This window comes from Cynara cardunculus (genome assembly GCF_001531365.2).
Source record: "Cynara cardunculus var. scolymus isolate 2C chromosome LG 12, CcrdV1, whole genome shotgun sequence".
In the NCBI taxonomy this organism is placed as follows: Eukaryota; Viridiplantae; Streptophyta; class Magnoliopsida; order Asterales; family Asteraceae; genus Cynara; species Cynara cardunculus.
The window spans coordinates 17,886,873-17,908,448 of NC_037539.1; the positions used below are offsets into that span (position 1 = coordinate 17,886,873).

At 33.9% G+C, this 21,576-nt stretch overlaps 3 protein-coding genes across 3 annotated transcripts; all 3 read right to left on the reverse strand.

Annotated features, from left to right (window-relative positions):
* Window positions 1-2,675: 2,675 nt before the first annotated feature.
* LOC112523614 (internal alternative NAD(P)H-ubiquinone oxidoreductase A1, mitochondrial-like) lies at window positions 2,676-6,603 on the reverse strand. Its single transcript, XM_025133284.1, has 8 exons — window positions 6,031-6,603; window positions 5,404-5,617; window positions 5,028-5,188; window positions 4,885-4,950; window positions 4,186-4,349; window positions 3,605-3,719; window positions 3,337-3,519; window positions 2,676-2,828 (listed from the first exon to the last, which is right to left on the reverse strand). Exons 1-8 carry the CDS (start codon window positions 6,601-6,603, stop codon window positions 2,676-2,678), a joined length of 1,629 nt encoding a protein of 542 aa, XP_024989052.1.
* A 2,800-nt stretch (window positions 6,604-9,403) lies between these two features.
* LOC112523157 (endonuclease 1) lies at window positions 9,404-12,644 on the reverse strand. Its single transcript, XM_025132636.1, has 9 exons — window positions 12,464-12,644; window positions 12,179-12,359; window positions 11,455-11,562; window positions 11,327-11,382; window positions 11,174-11,257; window positions 10,952-11,047; window positions 10,804-10,868; window positions 10,046-10,119; window positions 9,404-9,658 (listed from the first exon to the last, which is right to left on the reverse strand). Exons 1-9 carry the CDS (start codon window positions 12,590-12,592, stop codon window positions 9,528-9,530), a joined length of 924 nt encoding a protein of 307 aa, XP_024988404.1. The 5' UTR covers window positions 12,593-12,644; the 3' UTR covers window positions 9,404-9,527.
* A 590-nt stretch (window positions 12,645-13,234) lies between these two features.
* On the reverse strand, window positions 13,235-15,015 carry LOC112523469. Its single transcript, XM_025133087.1, has 2 exons — window positions 14,706-15,015; window positions 13,235-14,174 (listed from the first exon to the last, which is right to left on the reverse strand). Exons 1-2 carry the CDS (start codon window positions 14,983-14,985, stop codon window positions 13,393-13,395), a joined length of 1,062 nt encoding a protein of 353 aa, XP_024988855.1. The 5' UTR covers window positions 14,986-15,015; the 3' UTR covers window positions 13,235-13,392.
* Between the last annotated feature and the right edge of the window lie 6,561 nt (window positions 15,016-21,576).

The following is a 21,576-nucleotide window of genomic DNA, read 5'->3' on the forward strand; positions in this document are numbered from 1 at the left end:
ATATAAGATTTGTTTTGAAAAATAGGGTCATCCAAATAAGATAATCTTATGACTCAAACCTCGTGAGTTGACACAATATAAGATTTGTTTTAAAAAGATAGGGTCATCCAAATAAGATAGTCTTATGACTCAAACCTCATGAGTTGACACAATATAAGATTGATTTTAAAAAGATAGGGTCATCCAAATAAGATAGTCTTATGAGTCAGGCCTCATGAGTTGAAACAATGACTTTCATCATTCTTTCTTATACACACCTCCTTATTTCAATCTTTCAATCTCTCACCAATGTGGAATACCTCAAACTCAACCACAATTTATCAGCACCTCGATACTTAATTTTTATGATGTCACCTCAATACTCTTGGTTCTTCTTTTAATAGATATATAGATAGTTATAATCTTCACGGTGTCACCTATATATATATATATATATATATATAAAGATTTAATAATATAATATAATTAATTTTGGACTATAATTTATACCATTTGGTTTGATTGGTTTCCAACCATGGTTATAGATTTCAAAAGGGTCGTCCAAAGAAAGCCAACCCTATGAGGCAAACCTCATATTTGACATAAAGACATCCAATTCACCTTTCTTATACATTTCATTTTGCTCAAAATTCTCAACTCTTCACTAATGTGGGATATCTAATTTCTACCATTTGGTTTGATTGGTTTCCAACTATGGTTATGGATTTCAAAAGGGGTCAACCAAAAAAAGACAACCCTATGAGGCAAACCTCTTATTTGACACAAAGGGGATATCTGGTTTGATTGGTTTTCAACCATAATTAGTTATAATCTTCATGGTGTCACCTATATATATATATATATATATATATATATATATAAAGATTTAATAATATAATACAATTAATTTTGCATATAATTTCTACCATTTGGTTTGATTGGTTTTCAACCATGGTTATAGATTTTAAAAGGGTCATCCAAAGAAAGACAACTCTATGAGGCAAACATCATATTTTACATAAAGGCATTGAATCCACCTTTCTTATACACTTCATTTTATTCAAAATTTTCAACGCTTCACCAATGTGGGATATCTAATTTCTACCATTTGGTTTGATTGGTTTCCAACCATGGTTCTGGATTTCAAAAGGGTCATCCAAAAAAAGACAACCTTATGAGGCAAACCTCATATTTGACACAAAGACATCCAATCCACCTTTTCAAAATTTTCAACTCTTCACCAATGTGGGATGTCTTAAACTCAATCACAATTTACCAACACCTCAATACTCAATTCTCATGATGCCACCTCAATACTTTTGGTTCTTTCTTTAATATATATATATATATATATATATATATATATATACCAAGTCTTATCTGATTAATTTCAAATAAAACCGATAATTATCCAAATTAAAACTGATAATTATCCTTCTCCTCACAAATTTTTATCAAAAAGATACTCGGAGCTCGGGGAAAGGCTCTTTTTGCTCCGATGCGGCGTGCGAAGCGTGCCTCCTCGCAAATCCCGCGGCCACGGCCACGCGCATGTGTGTTGGGCCTTCCACTCAAGACTTCCACTCAAGACCTCCACCATAAGTCTACCAACATGTTCAAAGTCCACTTCTAGATAAAGTCTTATAAGCTTCTCTAGAAATTAAGTTTCTACTTATGTGGGATGGAAGGTTAACTTCCAACCTATAAATTTCCAACAGGCTGTTGGAGCAAAAATATGCCTAAAATCTTCATTTTCTCAATTTTGAAAAATATATTGAAGATGCTCATAATTCGTCCCCCCTCTCCCCCGGACTACAACAGTTATGTTCCGTCCCTGCATGTATTATTAAGTTTGTTGTAATAATTAACCCGTCTATACAAATATAAATAAATTATTATTACTGTTTTTTATTGAATAAACAATTAGAATGACATTACATTTTTAATCTTAATAACACATTAAAAACAAAATGTAAACTAGTAATCCAATGACTACATCTCACAATTGCTCGATGATATCGTGTTTAACTATTTTGGTAAGTTTAAGTTTTAGTAATAAAAATGTCGCCTTCCCAAAAACAACATGCAATCAAATTTAATAAATCTAAGATATTAAACGATAACAATGAAATATTTAAATTACATATGCACATTAAGCTTAAATTCTAGGCAAAATATAATTCAATTTCCATTCGGTATCTTAACTCTCATTTCTACTTTTATTTTGAGATGGGGCTGGAAAAGTTGAAGGGTTTGCACGAATGGAACTATGGAAGACCCAAGAAGAAGAGGAAAAGGGTATTTATGGAAAAACAGAAGTTGGCTGAATGGGTCAACTCACCATGAATGTGCTGAATGAATTTAATTGAAATCAAACACCTTTATGTGGCTTAAGAAATTAAGCTAGAAGTCTATTAAGCTCATTAAGTCAAAATCTAACCTGAGTAGTGCTGCTGGTTTGGAGTTCGTTCCAAAAAAGGTTTACAGTTCTATGTGATTTAAAACGATTCATAACAAATTGATAGTTTAGATTTATGATCATACTACAAGTCACCGAAACCGAAAACAAGCTCAGTATGTCTCACCCGTACACAAACCTGATCTTTATCCCAAAGAGTAGAGCAGTTGTCTCCGTGGATACTATAATACAAAGTGAAATGTTTGTTTGGCTGAAGCCACCGCAGCTAATTGGTTCATCATATTCTTGTATTATCTCTCCCGAAGACCAGTGTTGTTGCCCAATTGATTGCGACATAGAACCTGTTCCTCCAGCTCAAGACACGTGTCAAATAAGCCGAGCGCCAAATCAGCCAGCTCACGAACCCTGCCATCGAGACTCCTTTGGCATCCTGTGTGGTAAACATCGTGATAGTTGTTATAAAAGACCAGAAACATAACTCGGGTGTTTGTTGCCGGCTTCTACTCTACACCTAGTAAACTAAAACCAATATGATATAAATCAAACCATTTGAACCCAGTACATCTCACACAAAGGTAGGGTAGGGAGTAGGATGTAAGCAAACCTTGCCTCTAACTAAGAGGATAGAGAGGTTGTGGGATTAAATCCCATGATAATGGGATTTCAAGGACTTACCTTTAAACCAAACGCGGGATTGTAATGGAATCCAATTCCCAAATCCCACGAAATTCCACAAACCAAACGAGCCCTCAGTGTTTTCAACGTTTCATTTTCGAGTGTCTCAAATAAAACTAAGCTCCTAGTGTGTTTTCAATATTTTACAGGGGTATGATGTTTTACCTTTGACTGGCATTCTTTCAAGATTTTACAGGGATATGGTGTCTTAAGGTAAAACTAACCTTCTAGTATTTTTTCAAGATTTCACACGGGTGTTTTACCTTGGACTGGCTTAAATCAACGAGGGCCTTATAGCGTCCAACGGACGCCATGCTTCCAAGATGCTTGTAAACAAAGGGATCTCCAAGAACAAGGTCGTTTGCAGAACCAGCCTTGCCTGCATTTTGCTTCCCAATCTTGTTATTGAACAACTCCACAAGATACTTCCCCTCTCTTTCAGCAACCTGTTTGTTATTCACATTCATTGAGCACATTTTTACTTTCTAAAGTCAAACCCACCCAAAATGAAAAAATATCAACTAAGCCAACCTGAGCTAGAGCAGGAAGAACCTGCCTTCCTGTGTTTTCAAGAAAACCAGCACAATCTCCAAGTGCAAATACATCTTCAACGGAAGGAACTCTTAACCATTCATCCACACCAATCCTACAAACAGATTTCTCGATATAATAAATATTACAAAAACCCCACGAAATTTCTTCATATAATTAATGGCAAAATGCATCAAAGTTCAGTTTAGTTTTTTATTTAGTGTAACAACAAATCTTTTTTTTCTTAATCGGTAGTGTAACCAGGTTCCAAAATTTCTTATTTTGTATCATTTTGACCAGTAAATTACTGATCTTGTAACATTTAACGTCATGCATAACAAAAGGTTTATGGAAAAGTGGAAGATAAACTTGACATCTATACTATCAAATGTTACAAGATCAGGTTAAGGGTCAAAAAGGGGTAAAAATAAGAAAACTTGAAGCTTTGTTACATTACATAGGAAAGTTTGGAACTTTATTACATTGAATGAAATCTTTTTCTTACACTAAATAGTAACTACGGCAAATTAGTTAACTCCATATTAGAATAACTTTCTGCAGAAAATGGGAGGAGAACATACCTTCCACCTGGAGATTTAGGAAGATCCAGCGATTTTATGAACTCAGAAGGACCAACTCCGGTCGACCACACCAGAAGTCCATAAGGTACTACACTCCCATTGCTAAGAATCAATTTTTTTGGGTGCACCTCTTTGACAACTCCTCGAACAAGACGAACACCATACTAATATGTGATATCTTGTTAGATATAGTTAAGACATTCAATGAAGGTGGCATTCAAAGTCCTTCAGTTCATTTAGGCCATTTTGTGGGTCTCATTTCTCTAAGAATATGTGGCACTCCTTTAGATTACCCTCCAAAAGAGCTCTTGAGAAAAAAAAGAAGGTTCCAAAATATATTGAGGAGAAATGATTCAAGTCCACCCGAGTGGGACTCCAACAGAGGCTAGTCCATACTCGCACAAATTGTCCCTAAAGTGTCGAGAAGGGACTAGATGGATACAAATTGTTCTAGACTGTCGAGTCTCTAGAATGGTAGACATTGACTCTGATACCATGTGAAAATATATGGAACCCCATTAGAATACTGTCCAAAAGAGCTCTTGAGGAAAGCACGGAAGTTTCAATATATATTGAGGAGAAATTCTTTAAGTTTAGCCAATGTGGGACCCCGACAATATTCATGATGTTGGATAAATGTAGATGAACTGCCAAAACAAAGCTAAATGAATGGAGTAGTAGCGATGTTGTATAAATTACCTTTGTTAAGTGTTTCATTGCATATTGCCGCAGTCCAACATCAAATGACGACAAAATTTCATTTGCCTGTTGCAAAACACGAGGCATATTGTACTAAAACAGCATACCATGCTTACATAAACAAAACAAGAACAATAAATTACCTCAATGAGGGTGACACGAACGTAATTTTTAACATGGGCATAACGTTGACAAACATCTCTAACGATAAAATCACTCAATTCACCACTAAACTCTACTCCAGTTGGCCCTCCTCCAATAACGACGCAGTGCAACATTCGCTCCTTTTCCTCCTCAGATACTCCTGAAAAAGTTTTATCATTTAGTTCTGAAGACTTCTACAAATCATCACTCAATTTACAGGAACAGTAAAACCAAACCAAATGAAACTAGTAAATCCTACTCGACCTGATCTCTATCTCAAAGAATAGAGTGGTTGTTTCCATGAAAACCCTGGCTTGTGCAAGAGTGTGTGCAAACAGTTAGTAGGAATAAAGATGCATATAGAGAACTTGTTACCAGGATTTTCAGAGAGCATCAGGTTCAAAAGAAGTTTCTTCCTTATTTCTTGAGCGTGATGAACTTCACGAAGAAAATATGCATGCTCCTTCACACCCTTTATACCAAATGTTACTGGCTCAGATCCAGAAGCGATTACAAGCTTGTCGTATGCAACTTTAAACCGCGAAGGTTCATGAGGAAGTCCATTATCACTAACTGTCTCACAATACACCTGTTTAATCACAACACCACCTCAGTTACAATAATCTCAAGCTGGGTTTTTAGATTAGGGTTGTATTTGGCAAACTAGCCGGTAAGCTGTTGGCTAATAAGCTAGTTATTAGCTTATAAACTAGTCATGTTTGATCAAAAAAACTAGCTTATAAGCTAGATGACAATGTAAAAATAACCTACAAGGACACCTATTAAGATTAATTGGAAAAATATAAAGGCCATAATTGGAAGAGAAGAAGTGGAAGAATACGTCCAGAGCTTATTGAAATGCTACTTGAAGAAGTTTTTCAAAAAGCTAGTTTATGGCCATTCAAAAGGGACTTCTCAAAAAGCTCAGCTTATCATTGCCAAACACACACAAAAACAGTCATTGGTATCATCGTGTGTGCGTGTGTTTATAGATGTGCTTACCTCATGTTTATCTGTATCAATGTGGTAGCAGGAAGAAAGATAAAAGTAAGAGTTTGGATCTTTTGCCAAAGCAGACTGAATACGCCCAACAGGCTCAGCTACAGAACGGAATTCAAGAGTTCCAACACAAGTTGATGCAAGTAAAGGAGTGAAAACCATGTGATTCCTAGGTGAAATGCAAACAACATCATATATTGTAGTATCAATCCCTTTAAGTAATCTACATGCTGCCCAACCAGTACCAAGAACAACTACTCTAGGCTTGTCGCCTGCTTTAGTCGCTTCAAGACTAGCATACTGAACATTCTCAGTTTCTGAATCAGAATAATCCTCAGATATCCCTTCTGCATGACCAAATCTATATCCTTGAATTGCCTGTGTTCCCCTGCCCTCAAAGTTCATATGGTCAACTTTTGTTTTGCTTTCTAAGTACGACATCTTGCCAAATGTTTTAGCATTCAAAGTTGAATCTGAGGAGCTGTAAGAAGGAATATCGTTGTTATTTATGTAGCGGTTAATGGTGCCTGTTCCTGATGAACGTCTCCAGTTTCTTGATATTCTAGCAAATGCCATTACAGTCAAACCACCTTCGAAATCCCGAGATGGTAAATCTGAAGTTGATGGAAGATATATGAGTTTGTATACGAAAGTAAAATCGTTACGAGAATATTATATAGGAAACAAAAATTAAGGTTTCAAAGAAAAAACTGAAAGAAAAGACAAGTTTTCCAGCTAAGCACTGGTCCAAAAAACATATGGAATACAGTATGCAAATACAAAAACAAAAGGTAACATAGATTTGCTCATCAATTGATGGTAGCTCCAAGATACTATTGTGACCTTGCTAAGCTCTAAAGTTGGCCACCCTGATTATTGCAAGGGTCAAGAAGGGCGGTCTTTTTACGCAGTACACGAAAATATGCGAAACCCCATTAGATTACGTTTTAAAAGATCTCTTGAGGAGAGAAGAGAGGTTTGAATATATGTTCAGGAGAAATGGTATGAGTCTAGCCGATGTGCGACTCTAACCCAATCTTTACTTTGCGCTTTGCAAAGAGACTCTTTCCATGGCACGAACCTGTTCCCGTCACAAAGAAGTAACTTTACTATGGCTACATGGTCCAGTCCACAGACGGAAACAAATAAATTACAAAGGGATCTAGAAACAAAATGATTGTTGAAAATTCCAAGAATCTCCCAGTAACTTGGACTGTTGTATTAACTTGACCAATTCAAATCAGTTTACAAAGAATCCAAACATGGTGCATGCATAGGGGTATCAGACACTGCTGTTGATGCCTATGGGTGTGTTTGGTACGCAGGAGATGACAGAATAAATACTTGATGTAATCAAAATTCGTGGAACAAAAATTAGGAGGTGGAACAAGATTGGTAATGAAATCAACCCCAACAAGTAGAGCAGCTGTGTGCAAAGTGTGGATTTTTTGGTCTTTCTAATGAAAGATCTTGCAAGTACGAAACTGAAGCCAACGAGGGTCAGGATTAAATGTCGACATAAGGAACTAACTCCACATCTCAAGATCGACAAAACTGGATACAACCATTGTACCCTGTATTCTTCTTGCTTCTTGATGCAACAAAACAAAACAAATCAACTCCGATACATTTTAGCAAGATGTTTTTGTTGATATTTACTAGTCCTTATGATCATAAATTTCATACAAAATTTCACATCACCTGAACTTTGAAAAAGAAAAAAAATCTTCACTTCACAATGCCCTGCCACACACACAAGTAAAATACCAATATCAGCTTGAATTCTTGTTCAGGCAATATCACAAACACTTCATAGTCCATACATTCAAATTCGGGAATATGAGATAGAAAAAAGAATTAAAGAGCCAAACATTCGCATTGAGAGATAAACAAAAAAGAACAAATTTATTAGAAAACTAGTTCCTGTAACATCTACAGTTGAGAGAAAATAATCAAAAAGCAACAAATTTACAAGAAATTTCCGATCATTTTCGATGGATCAACATATACATTGAAAGAGAAGGATAAAAAAGGAAAGAATTTTATTAGCAAGAACGCATTTGAGTACGGGTACGATGGTGTTTATGTGTGTGGGAGATAGATATTGAAGAAGAAGAAGAAGAAGCGACATACCTAAAGAATGGTGGTAGTAAGAGGAGGAAGGGTGTGGGTTTTAGAGAAATGCAAGAAAGGCGACGGCCTCCATGACTTTTGGGAGCAAAACGTAACGTGTTCCTTCCTTGTTGGCCACGCTCATTTTGGTTTCTGTTTTTCTTTATGACGTCAACATTTTCATGTTTTTATTCATGATTTTATGGTTTTCTACAACCACATTCATAGAAAACATGTCTTATTATTCTCCCATGTTTATCAACATGTCAAACGTTTTTCTTATGAAATCTTCATAATAATGGGATTTTATAAGAGCATTTTCAACTGTTTTTTTTTTATTTTCAGTACGAATTATATCATAAATTTCAACATTAATTATGGTATAAAGTATTTAATACATTTAATGAGTAAATTACATTCCTGATTCAGCAGTTTTGTTTTTTTTTTTCTTCTTAATACGGTCCCTCATGTGCAAGTCACATAAGTGGGTTTAACTTAAGGGAATCCAACGGTGTTAGCCTCAAAAACCAAAATCGAGAAGCTCGATTGCATACCATATAGTTTATTTTTGCAATAAATTTTATGTGGACTCAAACCAAGAAAATCAACAAATCACGGGGACCAAATTTGCAATTTACTCTTAAGATTATAAGAACCCGTCACTACATTAATTATCAATATTGAAAATCAAATATATTTATACTTTACATATATATGTGTGTATATATATATATATATATATATATATATATAGGGGCCTATTCAAGGGAGAACTGAGTTGTTTGTGGTAACTGTGAGAACCAATATTAACCACAAATCAATAGATAAATTAAGAAATTTATAAATTTGGTAATTTTAAATTAAAATCTTAATRCAAGGATATTTTTGGTATTTTAAAACTCTCCTCTCTTCTCTCTCCGGCCACCCTTCTCCGGCCTCCGGTGATACCACTATGATACCACTGTGATACCTAAAAATATTGACTATGTTAAACAAAAGATACATTGTGATACATAATCATATATAAGATGCATAGTGATACCACTGTGTTACATCTTCGATCGACCACACAAACGACATCAATGTGATGCCCAAGCACATATATGATGCATTGTGATACCATTGATGTATTTGATTTTTAAAAAGGTCATTCTTAACCCTTTTTTTTTTTTTACCTTTTCTTATATTCTGGTCGTTTTTTGTAATTACAGAATGCTACATTATTTTTCTACAAATCATAAACGTAAAAAACAAAAGAAAATATGACCTGAATATGAAGATGATTTTAGTAACCATCAATACTTCATATGCTGTATAAAATCAAATAATGTCATGGATCTACTAAATGAGTATCTTTACATTGGTTAATGATGATTTGTACTTATTAATTAATCAGCTACTAAAGTATCTTCACTCGAATTTGCACCTCCGAAAACCCGATTTAAAATCATTGACAATCGGACTCCACCTTGAGCAATGCGTTTCATTACAATCGGCATTCTCGAGTTAAAATAATCATCTGTAAATGTAAATATAGCAAAACGTCATATTAAGATAAATAGCTTAATTAATCATCTAATTAAGTTGTTGTGGGTCATTAAGGGGGTGTTTGAGATTGATTATAAAAACAACTTATTGTCTTATTCCGGTGTGGCACCGGTAATAAGCACTTTTGAGTATTTGGATAAACAACTTATACCGGTGTCAAACCGGTATAAGAAGTTTTTGAAGAAGTTAAACTCTTCAGACTTATAATAAGTTGATAAGTGTTTTTGTAGAAAAGCATAAGTTGTGTCAAATAAGCAATCCCAAATACCCCCTAAATTTTATGAATTTGTAGTTGGAATTTTAATCAAAATGTGTACAAATAGAAAATCAATAGAAATTAAGCTTAAAAAAAGGACACCTGAAAGAGTTTCACCAGCCTCAACGCCTTTGTAACCCCATTTGCATGCCATCTTTATACTTTCCGTTGCATACCTTCCACGGATTATATATAAAATTAATTCCAATATTATTAAAACATTTATTTATCTTGATTGTTATAATTAAGGACGTATAAAACATATGTTTTAAATAAATGAACAGAAGATATAAATTGTAGTCGACATTAAGACATGCAAGAAATAAGATGATTTAGTATCAACTAACAAATATGGTCTAATTTTGTTATTTACGACCGTTGTTTAAAATTTGAGTGAGTAAAAACAAATACTGATTTATGACTGCATACATATATATATATGCAAAAGATCACGTGAAAAAAAAAAAGTTAAGACAGAAGCGTGAGAAGAGGGTTGAACTCTTGATTACTTTTAATCGAATGTCCATCCATGAATTAATTATATTTTAAAAGAGAATTATTTGGTGCATCATGTTGCATCTTATTAGTGTTGACATTCAATTAGAATTGATTAAATGGTCATGAATATCACTTCTTACGTTTCTTATCATAACTTCCTTTGTAACCGGAACTCAAGCATAGGATTGATTCAATTAGGATTGACTCATTCCCGTCTTCTTGTGAATTAGTTAACTTTTCGCATAACCCTCCCCCTCTCTCTCTCTATGTATATATATATATATATATATATAGAGAGAGAGAGAGAGAGAGATACACACACTTTTGTTAAACTAATTAAGTAAAAACAAACAAAAACTCACTTGTTTATACAAGCAGAAAGATCGTGACAATCCTTCCAAGTAGTCACATCATCGGACCATAATCCCTAATGTTCCAAATTCAAAAATAAAAATTAATATATTTTGTATGCTGAATAAATTAATTAAAAATAATAAAAATATATTTCACATGAGTGAAGTTGGTCTGAATGGCTTTTTGGAGAGACTCCATATCCTTGTCATACAAATCTGCTGCAGCTGTGAGAATTATCTCCCGATCCCATACCTATATGTATTTTTCCAAATTTAATTAGCATATTTATATTTATATTTATATTCGTATTTTATTTTTTTAATTCAAGAAATTATTTTTATTAAATGAAAAATAATATCAAAATTATGAAATTCTCACATGGTGTAAATTAGATTTATGCCTGAACCATCTCAAATCAATGGTGTTTCCTCCTTCATCGCTAGTGAATCCAACATGCATTGGCTGATAACATTATTAATTTTTAATTATGTTTTTTAGACAATATATAAAAAAAGAAAATTATATAAATACCTGATGAATATCTCCCATGAAATGTGATACAAATAGCAAGGCCTCAGTCATGTTATCTGTGTTTTCAAGTTTGAAATCAAATAAAATATTGACAAGGAATTACTGGTATGATGTTTATGAAACTTTACATCGTCGATCTGAAGTCCCGTGATGATAATGTGAGAGCTGAGAGGTGAAATTTCTGATGGCTCCGGCAACGCACATATCCTTATGTCCATGTGTGTCGTGACAATCCCCTGTCGAAATTGTAGAAAAGACGATGTCAAATGTTTTGCATTGATAGATTGTAATGTACAACTCTGTAATGCTTGTATGGATTATGGTACAAAAAGGCCATTAAATTGCAATAATTTAATAATAAAAGTTTGATGGAAAAAAAGCAATAACTTAATGTATGGTATAATTGTGTAGCTTAAATAATTAGAAAAAGGATGAAATTCAAAGAAACCCAATGGATTATTCTATTTTTTATGATTAAGTTTTTGAATTATTTTTTCAATGAAAAAACCATCAATTTTTTTCATTTTGAATGATTAAGTCCATGATCTATTATTTTAAATGGAAAACTAGTAAACTTTATTTTTTTTGACTGAAAAAATTATTAAACTTTCTTATTTTGATTGATTAAGTCATTGAACATTTTTTAATAAATAAATCATCACACTTTTAAAAGTTGGTTATCTACATCCTTTTAACTAAAAAAAAGTTATATTAACTGATTGGTAAAAGTTCGATAGCTTATTTATTTAAAAAAAATTCAAGGTCTTAATTATTCAAAATATGAAAATACAATGATATGGATTGTATATATAATGAAGGAGAGGAGAGGAGATGAAGAATAGAAGGGTATACTTGAGTAATCAAAGGAGCAAGCATCATCAGGGGTATCAATGAAGTGAAGAGGACTACTCCACCGATAGCGGTACCAATGCCGAATCTGGTCCGCCCATACACACATCGCCGATAAGTCCCCGTTCGCATAATCGGGCAACAACATACGTACAACATGTGCTGCTTCTGGTACAAGCAGTTCCTACTTGATTTAAATCCCACCCAAAAAACAACACCAACATTTAATTAAATGAATTTATATATAATAATAATAAAAATATATAGATCAAAGATATATACACATACTTGTGCAATTTTGCAGGTCATCATGTGTCCCTCTTTGCTCCAACCTTCAACGCCAATATTCATTCCGTTTATCAGAACAATCCCAACAAACAAACCAAACCATATTCGCAATAACCCCAATTTCCCCATTTAATTTCTACTCTCTTTCTTAATGTCTTTCTGAAGTCAAACAATTGCCAGACGAAACGTTGACCATGCATCCCTTCATGTGCATATATATATATATATATATATATATACACACACATATTAAAGCAAATCATTGAGTGCAAGTTTACACTTATTCATGCTTTTAAGCACCATTTTATCAAATCTTTGGGAAACCCACAAGCAAAGCAAAGATAAGTTATATAAATTGCATACCCATTTAAATTTCTTTCTCTTAGTGGAAATTCTACAAACTTCTTTTCTATTTTTATAACAAGTTACTAATTTTATAGGAAGTGTTGGATCCCATCATGTGTGTGTATATATATATATATTGTATACGAAATGATATGTTATGTCACGTTATAACAAAGTGTCTCATAAGTTTGTTGTGGTATATCTTTTAAAAGTGACTATAAATACATCTTTTTACAACATACTTTTTGAATAATGTTGTATAAAAAAATAATAAGACATTTTATTTTTAAACTTGTTGTAAATATTACGTTAGAACATCTAAAAGACGTATTATTAACCTGTTGTAACATTTATAATTGTTGTAAATCCTATAAAAAGTCCATTAAATTAAACCAATTTATATATATTTGTTAGGTTGATAATCAAAGACAAAATAAATAATCCCATTTATTCAAAGGCTACCATAGCCAATTACACCACACAAAGAACTGAAGAAACAATAAACCACACATTTTCAAGACAAATTAATGATAAAATACTTTCAGATAATTAATAAATAAGAACCATTTAATGAAATTGATGACTTATTTCTTGCATGTAATTCCATTCCCTCCACTGGTGCAATCCACCATGCCGTATTCCATCACCCTTGCCCCATCTCCATTTTTGATTTCGTTGGGATCAAAAACGCATAGTGCGCAATCTGTGGCAAGAAGTGAACTCGTCTTGTACTTGTCATCACCGCCAACAACAGCCATTGCCACTCCTGGTTTCGCCGGATTCTCAAAATCCGGCCGGTAAGTTCTCCCAAGAATCCCTTCAACTTTAGACGATAACCCCAAGAATCGGAATTGTACTTCCAAATGAGCAAAGCTGTCGTTTGCAGGAATCTGATAGTTATGTATCTTGCTATCTTCTTCTGATACTGGAATCACATTAACAGATATTTCAGCAACATCAGGTATATGAACCGTTAAACTATTGGTCGTTGAAGTTCTTTCAACTTGTATATCGCCATTGGTTGAAGTCCATTCAGAAGAATGGCCTTCTGGAATCACCAATTCCGTTCCATCGTATGATAAGTTTAGATGTTCGACGTTATCGTCCCATTTCGCTGTTTTTGTAGCTTCCAGGGTGAAATTATGATGACCAAATTTGAGACCCAATGCTTGGATCCATGTATAATCCCGAGGTCTGCCTTCAGGTCTTAATCCAATAAAACGTGCATTAATTTGAAGATCGGAATCAGATATCAAACTAAAATGCTGATTGCTTTTCCCATGGAAATAGAATACGATTCCATCTCCACCGATGAATCGTGGATCGTAGCATGCAGCTCCAGGTCCATTGCAGTTTGGTTTACGTGCTGGTAAATGAACGACACATATATTCATATAAAAATTCTGCACCTTTCATGAACTTAATTTCAAGAAAAAACACTACGTACAACAAAATAGGACGTAAGAATATTGCAAGTGTTCTAAATAGACTCGTTAAACATTTGTTCATCCTACGTAAAATTATTGCAATAAGTTTATAAGATGTTTTTGGATATTTAACAAATTTTTAGGATGTTTTTAAAATAAAGTGTTGTATTAGTTTTTTTATATGACATTATTTGAAAAAGTTTCTTATAAAATATGTGTCAATAAGACACTTATCAAATATGTCATGCAAAAAACAAACATATACAACACTTTATTTCAAAAATGTACGTCCAAAATCGTCATGTAACCTTATTGCAACGTTTTTATATAAGTTGCACAATTGTTTGGTCCTATAAATTTAAGTACCATAAAGTAGTCTATAATTAGAACATCTAGACAACTTCAACGTCTTATAAACATGATTTTATTGTAGTAAACAAGAAACATTATAGTAATTATGATTTACTTACATTTACATACAGCCTCGCATTTTGGTGAATAACAGTCGAGAAAGCAAGCTTTATCTTTAGGGTTTTTGGGTTTAACCTTTGGGCATTCGAGCGGACACTTGACGCGCTTCATGAAACACCGGCTTCTGCGGCTCTTACATGTTAAAAGCTCCTGTAGAGGTTTGACGGGTTTAGGAGGCTTGACACGCTTAACCTTGTTACGAGATGCAGCTTCAGTCACCATCGATAACAACATTGCGTGCAAACATAAAACTATAACAATGGTTTTGATGCCCACCATGATCTTGATGTTATATTTTACTTTGAGTATGGTTTTTGATTCTTTGAAAGTATAAAAGAAAGTGTGGAAAATGGTACGAGAAATAGATGAAATCCAAGTCCATATTTATACAAGTTCACTTTGGTGAGTTTCCAACTAATTTTGAAATATTCAAGACTTTGCAAGTTGTGTTTGGCCAAGTTTGGTATTAAACACTTCTTGAAGTGAATCATGTTATATCACCAAATTGCTATAAAATTTTAAGGTTATATTAAATTATGTATGAAAAATGTATTTCGATTTGATTTTATATTTTGGGATATTATTTTTAAAAACCTAAATTTTAATGAATTGTATTTCAAAAAATATTTATGTTAGTATATGATGTTGACGGGATATTATGTTTGATATTTTTTTAGAGATGGACAAGACATCGTATCATATTCTTTTTCATGATACGGTATATAAATCAAATAAAATTGGTACATAAAATTTTATATCATGTATCAACCAATTATACTTGGTACCAACTTTTTTTGATGGTACATATTAGTACGGTTTTGTATCAACATCGTCAAAGTTGAAGTTACAAATTTATCTATATTGACAGCTTCAACAATTAAATCTAGATGCACTAAAACCATCAATCATTTAAATAACATGTTGATATGTGTTGCACCATTTATCTCAATCTATACAAGCATTCAAGTAACTTTTATATAATACAAATATTCACTATTACTCCAAGTAACTTTTATATAATACAAATATTCACTATTACTCCAATACAAGTGGCCATTGAGGAGCGATGATGGATCGTGGATGTGTGGGCGAGTTATTAAGATTGTTAGGGTTAAATGAATGAATTCAATCAAGTTTTTTTTTATTTATATCTATCCATATTATAATTTAGCAAAACTGAAAATAAACTAACTGAAATTCTAAAAATCAAAATATGGTGTACTATTGATTAAACTTTAATTAATAAATAATTAGAAAATAAATCGTATCGTGGTACACGACTTCTAATATCACATCCCAACCAAGTTTAGATAATTGGTACGAAACTACCATCAACCAATTACATTGATACCAAATGAATTAGTACCAATTAAATTGGTAGGGTTGGTACATTAATTGATTGGTTTGTCTTGATACAAAATTGACAACCTCAAACTTTTTTTGAAACTATATATGTTTTCCAATATAAATATTTTTCTATATAATTAGATAAATATATTTAGTTTATAAACCCTTAATTTTGTTTTTGTTGATCCAAACTTTCTCAGTGATTTGGTAACGATCCTCTTTATTTGAAAAAATATCAACAAGTGAGTCTGTTCAGTGCTTACTGAGTATTTTTGTAATTAATGGTTAAGAACTTAAGTCCTCCAAGAAAATCTCACATCAAAGGAACTTCAACGATGTCGAAGAAGTAGTTGAAGATAATAATAAATTAGACATGATCTGAAGCGACATTCAGTGAAACTAAATTATAAGAAATGTGAAAGTTTACTCAAGTTATCAAGTGATATCTGAAGAGGTCCTCAACGACTACTTCATTGTTGGATCAATATCTTGCGTATCAACTTGTTTGTCTTATCCTCTCTTGCAAAAATCAAAACCCCATGCTTCATTTTGATAGAAGGTACATTACTGTTTACTTTAATTTTCTCTTTATGCTCACCAACTCCCTGAAACACTGTTCATATGCGACCAAAGTCTGCATTTCCCTATGACAAGAAGTACATGAAATCAACTCCCCTCATGACACGTGGATTGTACCTACTAAAGTACACTTAATGCATAAGGTATAAATAGCTGAGAAAATTCTCCTTATCACTAACGTTCTCTCATCTTTGATATTTTCTTTCTATCTTGTTCTTATCTTACTGTGTATTCTGTGCAAGAAACATTTGTGATTTCTACTTTTTTTTCTTCAGATGTTCTTTGTTCTCAAAGATCAGAGTAAGATTGTTTAGACTGGGATTATTCATTTTATTCTTCCACAATAATTTGTAAACTCATATGTATTGATTCTTCTTTATAATCAATAAAATAATTTAAAAAGTAAAATAGTTGTGTTTTGTATTTAATCCCCTTCCTTTACAAACTGTTTAAGTCTAACTAACCCTTTAGGGATCAACAAGTTGTATTAGATTAGTGTTTTCTCATCTCTCTTTTCTAATTTGATCCTAAGATGTCTACAAACAACTATAATGACAATGACTCTCTTTCCAAACCTCCAAGATTTAGCATAGACAACTTTGCTCTATGGAAAAAGTAAAAAAATGTCTCTTTTTCCTCGAAGGTGTGGATTCTTAAATGCCACACTACATCAAAGATGGTCCTTTCGTCCCTTCTGTGACCATTGACACATTTCTAGCTACTGGTACACATCCTGGAACACCTGAATGCATTGTTGTCAAATGAGTGCACCAATGGTAAGACAAAGATATCAAGGAGGTCAATAATGATACCAAAGTTAGAACGATCTTAGTTATGACACTTCCTCATTAAGTCTACCGGTCTGTGATGACCCTCATAACCTCAAAACTTCAAAAGCAATATAGGATACTCTATGTGTCCAGTATGAAAAATACTTCAATGGTTCAGGAGACAAGAAAGATAAATTTTGTGAGACAATATTAAATGTTCATTTGTCGCAAAAATGAAACTCTATATGAGGTACACAAACATTTAACTGCCTTATCATTGATTTTAGAACTATTTGTAGAGAATATTCCAACTCTGAGACTCTGACAAAGTTCTTGGAATGTATGCCTAAATCTTGGGACAATTATTCAAATGTGTCTCAAGGTCTCAAAAAGCCTCCAAAACACGTCACTCAATGCTCTATTTGGCATATTGCTGAATCATGAGAAATCTGGACTTCTTAAAAAGAATCTCATAATAGATCTTAAAAGTGCTCATTTAGATTTACTTTCTTCAAAGACTAGTTCCTCAGAAAACACTCTTTCTATCACTGATAATGAACCATGTCTTCTTTAGTATCCTGCTGATGATATCACTGGCTTTAACCTTTCAGATTTTGATGAATCTGGCCCTTCTAACTAACTCTTTGAGTAGGTTTGTTAGAAAGGGTAACTTTCGTGGAAACACAAGTTGTGCTCTTACCGATAAACCTAAATCAACCCGGATTGACAAGGCTACCTCTATATGTTTTGATTGTGAAAAGAAAGAACATTTAGCCAACCTCCAGCGTTCCCACCGACCAACAGATGTCTCAGCTAAAGTGTTGATCCCAGATCTCTCAATAACACTAATAATTAAGTTAAGGATAACCAAATTATAGTGTTTGAATGAATAAAATGATGAACACTCAAGAACAATGTATGAACATTCAAAGGATAAACTTGAGTGTCAAAGATTTCACTTTATTCCAATAATTGTGAAAAACGTAAAAGTATCAAAGATTACAATAGGCCTAACCACCTATTTATACTAGTAATCTAATAAGAAGATAACTATCAAGTGAGACTATTTAGCTAATCTTCCACTAACAGATAAAACTTATCTAAAACATGGATAAACATTAAAACAAGATAAACTTTATAGAATCCAGCTGTTGATTGGTCATCTCCAGCTGTCATCCATGGGGTATGAGTTCAACCTTATCTTCATATCTTCATTGCTTGCCTCTGGTTGAACTGGTGAAGGAAACTCCAAGTGTTAGTGCCCAGTGGGGTTATGAAGATGCACTTTCCATCGCATCTCTAGTCAATTCATCGATCCTCTGGTTGTTCTTCAGACTTAGTCATTTTTCCTTGAAGTCTTCCATCAGCCTTCTGGTTCTTCATCACTTGTTTGTCTTCATTACTTCATGCATAATACTTATGGGGTCTAACAATCTCCCCCTAAGTAATAAAAGAACAAACATTAACTAATCTAGGAACATTTAAAGTATAAGTGAAGAACAAAGGCTATTCTAAAGAAAATCATCTTTTGCCAAATTTTCATTGGAACAAATGATGAATTCTTACATCGATGAAATAGAAATTACAAGACAAAAACATAAGACTACATTCAAGGTCTCCCTTGTGATATATCCTAAAAGCGCATAAGTAGTCCTCTGTATTGGACGACTGTAGATATCTCATGAATCAGTCTCTGTCCATCGTCTATCGACACATGAGGTCTGCCTAACCTGTCTCTGATGGCTTTCTGAAACCATTCAAGTGTTTCATTTGAATACTTGAAGGCCTTAGTCAACCTAAAGAATTTCTTTGTGCCAAACTCATTTTTATATACCAGACCCATTTTTGGTTGAGTAAGGACAGAGGCAGACCTCTTCTTCTGCAGGCCAGGGAAGTCTTCATCGGGTGGAGTGCAGGAAAGTTTGTCGATGCCAAGCCGAAGAGCAATCTCAAAGTCACTCTTGGCTCTATGTTTCACCAAGGTCTCCATCGTCTACACGATCACTCTGTTCGCCATCTGTTAGACCCCATAATCTATAAAGTGTAAAAGTAATGAAAAACAATAAGTGATGAAGAACTAGAAGATCGATGAAGACATAAAGGAATAATTGACCAAGTTTGGAGAACAACCAGAGGGTCGATGAACAACCAAAGATGCGATGGAAAGAGCATCTTCATCACCCCTCTGGTCAACAACACTTAGAGTTTTCTTCAACAATTCAACCAGAGGCATACGATGAAGATATGAAGATAAGGTTGATTCATCATCCCATGAAAGAAAGCTGGAGATGACAAGTCGACAGCTGAATTTCAAGTTTATCTTAAAATTATAGCTTATCCATAGTTTAGATAAACTTTATCTGTTAATAAAAGATTAGCTAAACAGTCTCACTAGATAGTTATCTTCTAATTAGCTTGCTAGTATAAATAGGTGATTAGGCCTATTGTATTAAATGTCGCTTTTACGTTTTTCTTATTAATAAAGTGAAACCTTTGACGCTCAAGATTGTTTTTTAATGTTCATAATTTATTCTTGAGTGTTCATCACTTTGTTCATTAAAACACTATAATTTGGTTATTCTTAACTCGATTATTAATGTTATTGAGAGATCTGAGATCAACAATTGGTATTAGAGCCAATTGATTGTTTTTCCAATCAAACGATCATCCAAAATCTCTCAATTTTTGTTTCTCTCTCTCACCAAAACATAAAATCTATCTCTTCTAAAAATTCTCAATGGCCAACTGGAATTCTGTGTATAATGTTGGCTCCCTCACCAAGCCTCCAACTCTTCAACGAGAAGAATACCCGCAATGGAAGATAAGAATGGTGAATTTCTTGGAAGAAATGGACAGGAACCTCTTGCGATCTGTAATGGAGGGTCCTTACGTTCCACAAACTCTTGTCCCAAGAGTCCTAGGAACAAACACCACAGCTGAAATTCCTGCCTACTACAAGCCTAAGGATGAGAAGAATTGGGATGAAGACGACATAGAACGGGTAGAGACCGACAAGAAGGCCAAACGACTGATAATCATGGTCATACCCAATGAAATATTCCAATCCCTCGATGCATGTTCCACAACCAAGGAACTATGGGATGAACTGGCAAGCCAACTGGAAGGAGAGGCAAAAATGAAGAAAAATTGTAGAGCACAATGTCTCAACGAATACACAAACTTCAAGGCCCTTCCTGATGAACCGATTCAGAAAACATACGATCGTTTCAACACATTGATTAATCAATGTCGTCGAAACGATATCTCCAGAACTAAGAAAGAAAACAATGTTTTATTTCTAAAAAGTCTTGGCGATGAATGGACTCAGCTGGCTATGTCCCTTCAAGCAAATCAGGACCTAGACGGCTGGTCACTTTATGATCTGTATGGAACGCTTGCAGCACAAGAGAACGACATTATGAAGAAGAAGGTATCCATCAGTGGACCTCTCGCTCTTGCAGCCGATGAAAAAGAAATATCAAGGACCCCTACCAGAGAACATAAGAAGAAAGGAAAGAAAGCACTGGTGGTAGAATCAGAATTTGAAGACGAAACTTCTGAATCAGATGATGAAATTAAAGCCTTTGCCAAATCTCTGGCCTTGATTACAAAGCAGTTCCAGAAAAAGTTCATCAAGAAACCCTATAAACGAAAAGAATTCAAGAGGGAAAAGTACTAGTCATCCTATGAAAGGAAGCCATCTAAATTTCATCAGAGGGAAGATAGAAGAGATGGAAGAGAAGAGAGAGAAGAAAGAAGAGAAGACAGAAGAGACGAGAGGAAAGAGGACAAGGATGGAAGGAAAAATGACCTCCGCTGCTTCAGGTGCAGAAAACTCTGTCATTTTTCCAATGAATGCAGAGGACGATTGGTAAAGGATGTTGACTATTACAAGAACAAATACAAGTATAATCCTAGAGAGCGAAGCCTGATGACCGAGAAAGAAAACCGGGTGTCTGATTCTTCATCAGATGATGAAGACAAAGCACTCATCTGTCTTATGGCCACTTCCAATGCATAATCTGCCTCCAACTCTGATGATCAGATATGTGAGTCTACTTCCAATGAAACCAACTCTGCTCCATCTGAGCTAGAGTTAAGGGTGATAAAACTTTCAGAGGATTTCTTTAAATTAAAAGAGAAATTAAATTTTGAAAAATCTGAAAGAATAAAA

Bases quoted from the DNA above. Each gene is read 5' to 3' on its own strand.
- LOC112523614 (XM_025133284.1), bottom strand. From the start codon at position 6,603: ATGGCATTTGCTAGAATATCAAGAAACTGGAGACGTTCATCAGGAACA. The intron at 4,951-5,027 runs GTAATTTATTGT...GTTTTGCAACAG, and splicing joins TTCGTGTCACCCTCATTGAG to GCAAATGAAATTTTGTCGTC. The intron at 3,720-4,185 runs GTATGTTCTCCT...ATCTGTTTGTAG, and splicing joins CCTAAATCTCCAGGTGGAAG to GATTGGTGTGGATGAATGGT.
- LOC112523469 (XM_025133087.1), bottom strand. From the start codon at position 14,985: ATGGTGGGCATCAAAACCATTGTTATAGTTTTATGTTTGCACGCAATG. The intron at 14,175-14,705 runs GTAAGTAAATCA...TTCATTTACCAG, and splicing joins ATGCGAGGCTGTATGTAAAT to CACGTAAACCAAACTGCAAT.
- LOC112523157 (XM_025132636.1), bottom strand. From the start codon at position 12,592: ATGGGGAAATTGGGGTTATTGCGAATATGGTTTGGTTTGTTTGTTGGG. The intron at 11,258-11,326 runs GTATTTATATAA...TAATGTTATCAG, and splicing joins TCATGGGAGATATTCATCAG to CCAATGCATGTTGGATTCAC. The intron at 9,659-10,045 runs GTGTCCTTTTTT...TTACATTTACAG, and splicing joins GGCTGGTGAAACTCTTTCAG to ATGATTATTTTAACTCGAGA.